We start from the raw sequence: 13,005 nt of genomic DNA on the forward strand, positions 1-13,005 counted from the left end.
AAACATTTTCACTCAAAATTCGGCCTTAATTTCCATTTTGCTCACCCCCAAATGAATGTTGAGTTTTTTTTTTTTTTCGACTCGACTCGACCACACGTGGATAAATGCCTAAGAACGTATACACAAGCGAAATATCCATTTTGACGATTCCCGAGTTAATTACAACGAGTTTTCTCGTGACGTCTGTGTGTACGTATGTGCGTATGTATGTCGCATAACTCAAGAACGGAATGTCCTAGAGAGTTGAAATTTGGTACGTAGACTCCTAGTGGGGTCTAGTTGGACACCTCCCCTTTTGGTTGCATTCGGGTGTTTCTAAAGGGTTCTTTTGCCCCTTTTTGGGGGAAATCATTGCTAATTTCGATGTAAACTCAAGTGGTGTTATAATTTTGCGGACATTTGGCGATATATCGCCAGTCTTTTGGTCGCTAAGTTTTGTCGCCAGCTTGGCGACAAATTTGGCAATTTTTTTTTTTTTTAATCTGGTTTTAATTTGGCCACTGTTGGTGATATTTAGAGAGTTGAATATTAAATCACTTTAAAATTGCCAATAATGGAAAATTACATTAAATTGGTGTAAAAGGAGGTCATTTGATGCACACATCCGATTGTTCAGTTTAAGGAGCCGATCTCTGAAATTCTTAAAATCTACCCACATACAAATCTTATTGCCATATATGAATTTTAAACTAATTTATGTTTTTAACTTTCCGCATAAAGATTGAATATTTCAACTACCTTAACTACTAAAAACATTTGAGCGTCCTAAGTTTCATCCAAAAACATCTCGCTTTAAATGATACTAAAACTAAGCAGGAACATTAAAGGGAAATGAATTATACGCGTTTTCAAAATGCAAAAGGTTAATCGGTCAGTACTTCGGTACCAAACAGAAAATATAGTTCGTTGACTTGTAGAACGAAGTTTAAAAGATAATGTTATACAAATACTCCTTTTTTACTTGCAGTAAGTTATATTCTTAGAAGCACTTTTCATTAAAACAAATTACGCGAAATTACGTTCTGTTTAAATGTCTGACCAGAAGAGATGCGTTGCAATTTTTACAATTTATGTTTTAAAAAATCACATTTCAACTCGCATAGTTAATGAACATACTTGCATTTCAGGAAATGTAATAGGACACATTTTGTGCAAATCTCGCTCTTTTAAAAACTTGAAATATTTAAATTGTTTTCAAAATCATCTGATAGATAGGCGCAGATGGGAGTTTTTTTGGTGATACTATATGTCAACTGAGGTCCGCCGTTTGAGTGATCAGGGGCGGAATTTCGCCCCCCCCCCGGCTTTTAAAATCACATTGTATTTATTTATACATTTTGTTTTTTCTTCTACTAGCGAGTATATATCAATCCCCTCATCTTGAAAAGTTTTGAAATGACCGGCTTGACAAAACTAATCATTACATCGTTTCCTAACTCATGTTTAAGTAATGCGCAATATTTTCATACAAATATATTTCATACTTGCAAAATGCTATGATTAATAAAATGGAAAAACGAACAGTAAAGGTTATTGTAACAAACTGTGGTACTTACTCACTAGTTAACATCGTATGTCCACATTTAGGCTTTCTTGCATTTCACAACTGGCTATAACAAGTCTCTGAAGAATTTTCCCAAAAATTCGCAATATAAACACAAATGGACGTTCGATGTTTACTATTTTTTTTCCACTATTTCAAGTTAACACAAACCAGATCTTCAATACCCACACCTTCACACACCAGATATTTCTTAGTTTGAATGTTCTTTCGAGGAGTTGCCAAACATAGAAATTATGAGCGAAGTCAAAAATATCTGTTTTTGACTCGAGAAAATCTTTCACGCCTCCTACTAGAATTAAGTACTACTAGCTAATATGTTTTTCGGAAGAGACACAACTTCTCCTGGGGATTTAACTGCTGGCCAAGGAAAAAAATAGGCTGCTTAAATTAGGATGGTATTAGTTTAAAAACGTGAGTGTTATTTATTAGTTCAAATCGTTATTGATGAAAGTTATAGTCCCCATCTCCTTTTTGGAAATTATAGTCATAGTAATAAATGTAACTATGACATACCATGAATAACCTGGCAAACCTAATCTCTGCTGGATCGATGTTCTATACTATATTATACAAGACGTTGACTAGTTTCACAAATATAAGAAAACTGCAATCATCCCAAAATGAAGGAAATAAAACTAAAGTCACAGTGGGAATCGAACCCACGACCTCCTTCTCTACACTTCGGCAGCCGTCAGAACAAGTGCTTTCCGCCGCTCGGAAACGGAGGCCCCCACAAAGGCGTTCCCAGCCAACTACACTACTGCACATGCTCCTTTCCAACATATACTGAGAAATTAGACCGTTTCATAACGCTCCAAGTAAAAGAAATACTAGAGCTGTTGAAAAGTATCCGACCTGGGGTCGATCTGCGTGAGATCGGACCTGCGCCTTTGGGCTTAAAGAGACCAGCATCATATTTTTCTTCAAATGTCCTACATTTTGTAAATTAGTCGCTTTGAGCTCTCAAAAACTTGATATGATGACTTAAAATTAAAGATCCTTTTTGGACCTAAGGTCCAACAGTTAATCAAACACAAACCGCACATATCAGTCATTGAAAAGGGATAAAATGGAGGGAGTGAAGACTTTCATTCATGAAACCAAGACCCCAAGTCATGTGATAAATCTTAAAGCAAAGCATTGGAAGAAATCAGGTTTCTTTCGCTTGTTTCACGCAAAACGTGCCAACGATTCGTCGTTGTTGAGTCACGTGACTTGGGGTCTTTGGGTCAGCTTTTGCTAAGCCAATGATTGGATTTGCTCCCTCCATTTTAATTCCTACTCTACTAAGATCTCAGTCACTGAAATCATTGCTCCCAAGTGCAATTGTACGTATGTGATATGCAGTTTGTGTGACGTAGGTGTAATTCTGTGCTCATTCCCTCTTTTACTACAGAACTCTTTTTCCACGCTTGGAAATAGAATTATATAAATTACTTAAATCATGCCTTAAGGAGTAGGGGGTAACTTGTTTTCTGATTTAACTTTGTAGCATGAGTCCACATCATCGTAGCTAACTCTTATTTTTTTGCAGGTGGAGGAACTCCTCAGCAATCAACGGAAAACTTAGGAGACAATGATGACAACAATGTAAAGAAATCAGTGAATCAAAACAAAGTTCGAGAACCAGATGAAGACAACTTCTCAAATCTCTCAGGTGATGAGAAAGCAAACGAACCCAAAACTGAAGTTGATGACAAACTTGGGGATACTGCCCCATCTGACAACGATTTCGAAGACAGCAGCAACGATCAGTTGAAGAGCGTTGAATATCGGTCTGTAGAAAAGCAAAAAAGCAACGAAAATGGTAAAAATGATGACGGAAGTGAGAGGGAGTTCGAGATAACACAAAACATGAGCAGCGATCATTCCAACTCGGAATTTGCCGACGCTTCTGGCGTCAGGTTTGATTCGCTAGTGTTTGACGAAGGAAAGGATGAAAAGAACAGGTTAAATTATTCTGATACAATTTCTGAAGATGCTAATGACGATAGAGACATCAAAACAGACGTAAATGAGCAAATGAGTGCTGACACAGCCAGCAAGAACAACGAAAGTTCAACAAAGGAGGAAAACTTTGAGAATAAGGAAGAAGTCATTGAGAATTCAGATTCTGTTAAAAGCTCGTTAGAGTAATTGGTAAAAAAGAACATTTCATACGACGAGTATTTTGTAACAGTTTAATGTTGTCTTGTAGAATTTGAGAATAATCATTCAGTTAGATGTTCAAAAAAAAATAAAAAAAAAATAAAAAAAAAAAAAAAAGGACTTATAGACTTTAGGAAGATTAAAGAATTTTAAAGGTTGTTTAAGGTAATTTTTTCTGTAATTAATTACTTGTCGTACACAAATAAATATTTGATCTGTTATGTAATGTATGTTGTTATGGTAAATACTAAATAAAATTAAATTAATTTGACTTTACAATTTGAAGAAATGGTCTTAAAACTCAGGCCTGGAATGTTCATGTTTGCGGGTTGCGCAGCTCACAATAAAAACGCTAATAGAAATTCGAAAGATCTCACACTTGTTTGTCATTTTTTAAATGAGACTTGCATGTTAATCCATAACTGGAAACGTCAAAGAAAAGCAATAACACAGGTATAGAAATAAGAAAGGACACAAAACAGTAATTCTTGGGAAATATTTGTAGTTCAAATGCCGTTCTGGGTGAAATTCGCCCTTCACGTTGCAACATATGTTCGAACTTATCAACATTTAACCTCTCTATAACATTTAACCTCTATGTAGTAGGAAATCAAAGCACGGTATCTACAAATTTTTCATTTTCTGTTTATTTATTTACTAGAAAGTCGCCCGTCAAGCTATGACGTATGAAAATTGCTTCTGCTCCAACATTTGAACGAAGCCACTGTTTGTTTGGGGATATTTTGATAGTTTAAATGGTAATCCTAACTCCAGTGGATTAACCCTCAACTCCAGTAGGTAGCGCTCATTGTTGACCACTTTTTCGTTTCTTCATTCCCCTGAAATGACGTCAAAGCACAAGCTTAAACGCTTTTAATCATGGACATTGATCCGACAACATTAAAATGTGTTTCCTCAATGCTTCAATTAACAGAAAACATAGCTGCAAAAATTCCAGGTTTAAAATAAAATGACACATAAAAAAAGACGCATGAAAGAAAACATAATTTATTCATTTTATATAACTAACGCACATATTAAGTTTGGCAGTACGTATATCTTTAAACAGCTTTATACAAATATATAACTTTTTTAAATAGAATTCCGATTCGTATAACAAGCCAATTTAAATTCTCATATACAAATATTCACTCTGAAATGTATATACATATTTTTCATACAATCAAAACAGAAAGTATCTTTTTAGATACTGTTTGATATGAACAAGAACAAGATATTTTTATTATTTACAAACACAAAAACGTGAAAATGGTCAATATAAAACTCTTAAAAGTTATCATATCTTAGTCTCAACGTTAATGCTTTCATCTTATCATAGGTAATTCATCTTATCATAGGTCTTAATTTATAATCTCTTCTTTATATATTTATGTTTTTACGTAGGCACCTATAGGAGGTTTTCGATGTTGACCAAATTACATACAAAGTTTTGATTTTGTACCTATAAACATATAAGCATACTTACTTTCTTTGTATAATTGCTCAATTTTACTTTGTTTTAATTTAAATCCACGTGCACTTCAAAATTATAGAAACATAGCAAACATTTCTAAGTAAAAAGTAAAAGTTTTATGTCTAGTTTTAAAAGTAAAAAGAGGTTCTCCTTATAAATTCCTCACAGGTATCCATGTTTGCCTCACAGTAATAAAAACATTGGATTTTTAATTTTTAAAATTATACTTAAAATACTTTTAAAACTATCTAATTTTGGCAAACATAATTTTATGGCACCACAAGCATATATACATTCTAAAGACATAAAAAAATGAACTCGACAAAGCTGAAATACATTTGTTCAACATTAACAGGGTCACGGAGTGCATTAACATTTTTTAAGCTAAACATATTTATCGTCCTTTTTTTTTTCTTTTTTCTTCTTCCTTTCTTTTTTTTTTTTGGAAATGCTGTTTTATGCTTATTATATAAGTAGTAGATTGCTTCAGTACGAGGTATATTGGTGCATTAAGTAGTTTTTTAGCCTGTTTCACCTTAAGTCGGTACTAGGGATAACAACACACGTAGGCTCGAGAAACGTTATAGTCATGTAGGTTCATAAAGCGGTAACACTTACGTAAGTTCAGGCAGTGTTATACTCATGTTGGTTCATGTAGCGTTGCCCATAATATGTTAGTGGATGAAGGTATCATTTGACAAATTGGAAAGTTTAAAAAAATTAGCTTTAACGAATTAACTTGCAATCTTTTTCTCCATTTCATTTGATCTGGTTGATGTTTTTCAGTTTCAGTCTAAGCCAGAGAAGTTGTTAAATTTGTTTCTGCTGTTATTTGCCTCCTGTACTGCTTTATAATACACACGTTTTACAGCGTTTCACCTGTGCTGCCTCGCACTGAGCTACTTGCGATTTAAAATGGGAATATAAAACAAATTTCCTCAGAAATCGCACTACAAAAAAAAGCATTAAAGGGAAAAAAGGGGGGAGGGAGATTTTCAGGTTGGAGGAGATCTTAGCACGATCATCCAAGGAAAAAAATCGAAAATCGATCCCTGTTGGTTTTAGATTGCAGTAATTGTATTCCTCAAGCAATTTATATCCTACTAGATGCAGTTTCCCCACAGAAGACGATTAAGGTTTTGAACCCTGTCTCCCGAAACTGAGAATAAGTTAGAAATGTATATCGTACATTTTTAGAAAAATTCTTGTTTCCAGGGTCCAGCAATCAAGCTCCAAACCCTGAGTTTCCCCGAAATCAATCTATTTTAAGTAGAATGATTTGTTTTGAAACAATAATTATTTTAAAACAAATTAACAAATACAGCAGGTTGCCAAATTCATGAGGATCATACCACATTTTTATAATTTTACCCAAGCACTTTTGATTTAAGCATCATAATTATTTTGAAACAAATTGACAAGTACGGTAGATTGCCAAATTCATGAGATTCATACCACATTTTTATATTTTTACCCAAGCACTTTTGATACAATCATAAGAGTTTTTTAAACCATACGGCACTATTTTCAATGTGCATTGATTTTTTTTTCAATATAAATGTTGGTTAACTTCGTATATTGGATGCCAACTGTCTTAAAACATATTGATGTTTTTGACTTTAATAATTTCCGACTTCGCTAACTATATGCATTCATATTTTTCAAGAATATCCAAATGAGTTCAACAACCCACTTTGTCCACAGATGATTTTGGGAATTTTTTAAACGTAATTTTTCGCCTAAAATCACGAGTTTGATAATGATATCCTTAGAATTTTTAACATTAATACAATTTACATGCATTGAAAAATCGATTTGGGGATCTAAGAAACTTGCAGCTAAAGTTAAGTACTCTTGCACATCATTTCAGGTGATAACCAACGCTGTAAAAGGTTTAAGGGGTTAAAGTACCTCAAAAATGATGAAACGATCAAAAAAAATTTTATTGCTTATTTCAAAACAAAAAACTATTCTGAACACAGGGGAAAAGTTTCAATGCTTTAGTTCAAATATTTAAAAAGTTATGAGTGGTTTTAGGCCATGCTCCCTATGTGTTCTTATGCAAAAGGAAAACTTCAGATTGCTTTTTCTCGATAATGTTTTTTTTTTTTTTTTTTTTTTTTTTGTGTGTGTGTTTTCATGTCATTAGAATCCCTAAGGATTTTTTTCTATTAAAGATACAGCTTTAAAGTAATACTTTTTGCAATTGGGATAACATATTTGACAAACTGTGCATTGGATAAGCATTTTATAAATTACTCTAATGTTTAGAGCATGTTAAACCTTTAAAAACCATTTTTTTTTAAACTTTGATTTTTTTACATAATTAATCACAGAAAATTTTCTAATAACTCATAAGCAAATGAATGCACAGATTTTTAGCGATGATTATAGTGATCGTTTTGCAAAAAACGTTTTTTAAATTAGTGCAAAAATAAAAAAGTCTTAGGGATTTTAAAAAGTTGAAATTTTCCTCAATTTTTTGAATTTTCAAAAAAACGTAGACAATTTTTTTAAATTTTGGAAATAAATTATTGATTACGAAATAAGTATGCATGTTATGGTTTCAAAGAAAATTAAAATTTACTTAAATTTAAAAAAAAAATGTTTGAAAGGTACTGTAACCCCTTAACTTCTTTCGTACCGCATAATATTTTAGCACTCGCTCGGTACAAGAGCCATCAAAGGACTTTCAAGTGGTACTTTTATGTGCTTACAAACTTGTTAATTAACTTCTGATTGAACAAAGAAGCAAGTCACAATCATTACGTTTTATCACAGCTCAACAAAATAGTGTAATCACGCTTAGAATTTAACTTGATTCCAACAAAGTTCAAGCCATAACTTCCTCACTTCATTTAAATGGATTTGCTGCCTTTTCATCGAATAAAAAAAGTAAAGAAGAAATACATGAAATACACCGCCAACTCAGTCATTCCAGCCGAGGACTGCAGTTTCGTGCTTATTAGCAATCATCCACAAAACTGCAGTCCTCAAATGGAATGACTGAGTTGGCGGTGTATTTCATGTATTTCTGCCTTAGCCCTGGCTATAGGGCGGTAACTTATTGAAAGTACAGAAGAAATGTTCGAAGAAATATCTGAAGTTCTATTCAAAAAAATCTATTCATAATTACGCTCAGTGTTTGATTTTTTTACTTCCTTTTACAAAAAAGGAAGTATTGTATTCGCGAAAAAAATTTCACTCAAAAATCGCCCTTAATTTCCATTTTGCTCACCCCCAAATGAATGTTGAGTTTTTTTTTCGATTCGACCACATGCGGAAAAGTGCCTAAGAATGTATAGACACGCGAAATATCCATTTTGACCATCACCGAGGTAATTACAACGACTTTTCTCGTGACGTCTGTATGTATGTGCGTATGTGCGTATGTATCTCGCATAACTCAAAAATGGTATGTCCTAGAAAGTTGAAATTTGGTACATAGACTCGTAGTGGGGTCTAGTTGTGCACCTCCCCTTTTGGTTGCTTTCGGATGTTCCTAAGGGGGTCTTTTGCACCTTTTTGGGGGGAAATCATTGTTAATTTCGATGTAAACTCAAGTGGCGTTATAATTTGTCGGACACTTGGCGATATATCGCCAGTCTTTTGGTCGCCAAGTTTTGTCGCCAACTTGGTGACAAATTTGACAATTTATTTTTATTTTTATTTTATTTTTTAATTTGGTTTCAATTTGTCCACTGTTGGTGACATTTAGAGAGTAAACAATTGAATCACATTAAAATTGCCAATAATGGGGAAATGACATTAAATTGGAGTAAAAGGAAGTCATGTGATGCACACATCAGCTCGTTTCTCTATTCATTATTGCTTTTAGTGCTCTTTTTTTTTTTTTTTTTTTTGGCTTAACGTCGAAATAAAGGCTTAAACTCTTTGTTATGCTGAGAAAATAGATTCACAAGAAGTATTACATTGTGTTTCACCATAATTTGTAACAGCCGTGTGTTTCGCAATTATTGAAACCAATCCAACTGAATGCTCAAGAGTTGTTCACTATCATAACAATTTGGCATAAATAACATCAGGATATCTTCCCTGAATTGTCCACATTTCAGTTCGTTAAAACCATCGCTGATTATAATTTTTAGACAGCATAAAACCTGACATAAGTACCCGTATCGGCACACTCACGACAATAAAACAAAGTTCAAAGTCCTCACAAAACCACAAAGATTTAAAAAAAAAAAAAAAAAACATGCGAGCCAACTTTTTCCAAGACTGTCCTTTTCCTGAAAAAAAAAATCACATGTCTCTGATGCTTGAACAACAAAGAAAGACGTCAACTGTTTGCGAGTATGGTTCAACAAACCGTCAGTTTTCAATCAGGAGTGCGCATCGAATTTGTAATTATTGCGTACAAACTCACTGTAAATTCTCGTTACTCGCATCTTCGTAGACAATGCTTTTTCACTTTCAAATCACTCATTGGTATCTATCTCACTGTGGAAAGGAAGAAGACAAAGTCTGCTTAGTCTCTTTGATGTGTGAGGGTTCGATGCCTATAACTCCGTCGTATTTTCTGCAATGTACTTAGTCCTGTGAGGAGGAGGTTGGTGCGTCTCGACTAGAGCCACTTTCCCTTCTGAAGAGTTCGAAGATTCGCCACCTTCGTCCCTAGAAGAAAAAAAGATTGAAAAACGTCAACGAGGAGACGAAAAATTCGATTCATTTTAGCTCACTTCTATCGCTAATAGGAGTTTGATAAGATGAAGCGTGACCTTAAGATTGTTTACTTCTCTTTGGGGAATTTTCTGGAATTGGGAGAAGTTAAGTACTGGAATAGGGAAGAGTTGCTTAAAAGTTGCTGAAGCTTCTCGACGTGAAGCTTAATTTTGTCAGAGATATATCATATAACCAGTTTCATGAGGATTGATATCCAGAAAAAAATCAAAGAGGATTGTTGCTTTGTGCCGCCTTCGCTATATCTTTGCTGAATTTGCGATTTCGTCCATATTGGCAAATTTACTTTTGTGGTTTTTTAATCTATTTTTAAAATTCAGTTGCGTGTCCACCAAAGCTGCTGAAGACCTGCTAAACGAAATTCCACTGTTTTTTTTTTTTTTTTTTTTTTTTTTCAGAGAATGCCACTTTTCAAACATTTTTAAACATAATTTTACAAATTCAAACGCAAAAGTCAAAAAGTTGTATATCGCGAAAACAAAAATATGGTTTAAAACATCAAAACGGCGTAATTTTCAATCACGCGAACGCCAAACAAGCTACAATATCTCTAGGTATTACGTTACTTTGTTTACCTTCGTCAACATTTCTCATGAAATAGGATATAATGAGAATTTTATTTTGTTTTTAGGTCAGAGCAAAAGTTATCTGGAAAAAGTGAGGGACTAGAGGAAACTGTGAAAAGATGGAAAATGTTGAATATAACCCATTTAAACAAATTACATTCGTAAACGCGTCGAGTGGGGGGTGCTGGGAGGGGGGAAAGAAACGTTGAATTTCTCACAAAGCCTCTCTAGGATACCTAGATTTTACACTTATTACAAATCAGCAGTATCTGATCATTTCAGCTTTAATGAGCTGCCATTTACCCCCTGCTACCGTAATGGCTATTTCGGAGTGACGATCACTATTATGCACAAAACCACTGACTATTGTGTTCATGGTTGCCGTAACCGAGCTGTTTGGAATGTGCTCGAGTTCTGCCCAAGCCTCGGGCAGGGGTAGTAAATTATAGCTTTTTTGTTCAGTTTTTGTTCGAGTTTTTCCAGAATTTTATAATTTTCATTCTTGCTGTGAACCCTTCAATGCTTCGTTACATTAGTAAGAGAATTTTTTACTTTGCTATAAACTAACTTCATTTTTCTCTTAGTGGCAATTGCAATGATTACGTTATATTTGAAAATTCCGGATATTCCACTTCACGGATGAGAAGTATAAGTAAGTACGGGGTGAGCATAAATGATGGACTTGATTTCCGAAAAAAAAAAAAACATTTATGAAACTGTTGCACATACAGGGTCCATTATGAAAGTAATGAGCATAATGTTATTGTGACGCTACGATAGATGGCAGCACGGTAAAACTGGCTGGAAAATGTGGTGCCCTTTCAATGCATCCGGTCGTCAGTTGAGTTCGAGCAGTGTGAGTGGAGATACGTGCCTCCGCTTGAAGTGTGTTTTCAACTTTTGTAACATGACACGATGGAGCGTTCGCTTAAACAACGAAACACCGTAAAGTTTTGCGTGAGGCTTGGAAAAAATGCAACCGAAACATTCCAGATGTTGCAAGAAGCCTTCAAGGACGATTGCATTTCAAGTCACAAAGTCTTCATCATTACCAATTTCCTGGCCCGGAGCAACACCCCGGTGATCCCTCACCCCCTTACAGTCCCGACTTAGCTCCATGTGACTTCTTTTTGTTTCCGCGACTCAAGAGAAAGATGAAAGGAAAACATTGGGGAACCGTGGAAAACATCCAACACCATGTTACAACGTTCCTGAGAGGCATTCCCTTCAAGGAGTTTCAGGGTGCCTTTCAGCACGTCTCCGCAAGTGTATTGATGCAGGAGGAATGTATTTTGAAGAATATTGAACATTTGTACAAATTACGATCAATAAACAAATTTTGCCAGTAAATGCTCATTACTTTCATAATGGACCCTGTATTACAATAACTGATACGCGAATTTAAGAGTAAAAAGATATTTTAAAAGTGTTTTTCGGTTTCAAAGATTTGATGTGTGACTATCACCTTACACGGCGTACGTCCAATACGCAATTTAGTTTGTTCCGCCTGTTTTATAGTATCACATTGTTACGGGGTCTTAATGCAGCACAAATGCGTCTGTCAATGATTCATAATCTCTACATAGTATAAAATGAAGTCTCCAAAAAGCGTCTGTGTGTTTGAACTCGCAAAACTCGAGAACTACCCGGCCGATTGCGCTGAAATTTTCACAGTTTGTTCCTTTAAGTCCTGAGAAGGTTTGCAGACCAGTTCGAATAAAATTCGATGAATAGTTCTTTTTTTATACCAATTTACGTCCAGTTTTCACATAAATTCACAAATATGGGGGTGAAAAATGACTTGCACATATTAATATTATACATCGTTGAATAGAGTAGAATTGTCCGCGTTTTACGCAATTTGTTTCAATATTCTAACTTAATTGCAGCGGGAGTTTTTTACGTTTTTAGCTCGAATATTTTCAGGCTTAGCTGAAATTTAGGTACTACTTTCTTCATTAATTCCATCAATAAAAAGTGAAGGAATTGTCCCATAGTTTTCATTTTGACAGCATTGGAAAGATCTGCTTTTTTTACTCCAGATCTAACTCGACCTAAGGTCGAAATTTTAACCCTCTATCTCCGTTAGAAAAAAGTTACAAAAGCGAATTAAATGATGTTCAAAAATCTGTTCTCTATTCAAGTTTTTAAAAATTTTATTTTGCATTTCCACGGTAACGCTTTTTGAATCCATTGTTTATTTAAATCTTTCTCATTATCAATTCTTAAACTTATTTTATTTTGTGTTTCCATGGTTACGCCTTTTAAATCCATCTTTCTCATTTTACTTTTAATTCTTAAAAGTATTTTAGTATCTGTCGTCATTGTTTGGCGAGAAAATTTTGCATGATGTTTTTTTTTTCTTTCATTTAATCCTGGTTATTGAAGATACTTCACTTGACGCAATTTTTTTTTTTTTTTTCGAGGTAGACCGGGCAAAGTCGGGCAGCGCAGCTAGTGCTGAATAAATGCCTTTTCGAAATTCTTTCAGCATTTCTCGCACCTACAGTTGATAAACACTATCTTTGAAACAACTCAATGAAATTGCGCGG

General features: G+C 34.4%; 2 protein-coding genes across 2 annotated transcripts in view; one reads left to right on the forward strand and one right to left on the reverse strand.

The window, feature by feature from the left end:
• LOC129226226 (uncharacterized) overlaps positions 1 to 3,700 on the forward strand; it is a 28,898-nt gene extending 25,198 nt beyond the window's left edge. The window contains exon 6 of the mRNA XM_054860825.1: positions 3,099 to 3,700. Within this exon, the coding sequence (XP_054716800.1) occupies positions 3,099 to 3,700 (602 nt within the window). The remainder of the gene's footprint in view (positions 1 to 3,098) is intronic.
• Positions 3,701 to 9,706: 6,006 nt separating this feature from the next.
• The window catches only part of LOC129226227 (cadherin-99C-like), an 84,174-nt gene continuing 80,875 nt past the window's right edge, over positions 9,707 to 13,005 (reverse strand). Inside the window, exon 35 of the mRNA XM_054860826.1 lies at positions 9,707 to 9,821. Within this exon, the coding sequence (XP_054716801.1) occupies positions 9,707 to 9,821 (115 nt within the window). The remainder of the gene's footprint in view (positions 9,822 to 13,005) is intronic.

Source organism: Uloborus diversus, chromosome 7 (assembly GCF_026930045.1).
Source record: "Uloborus diversus isolate 005 chromosome 7, Udiv.v.3.1, whole genome shotgun sequence".
In the NCBI taxonomy this organism is placed as follows: domain Eukaryota; kingdom Metazoa; phylum Arthropoda; class Arachnida; order Araneae; family Uloboridae; genus Uloborus; species Uloborus diversus.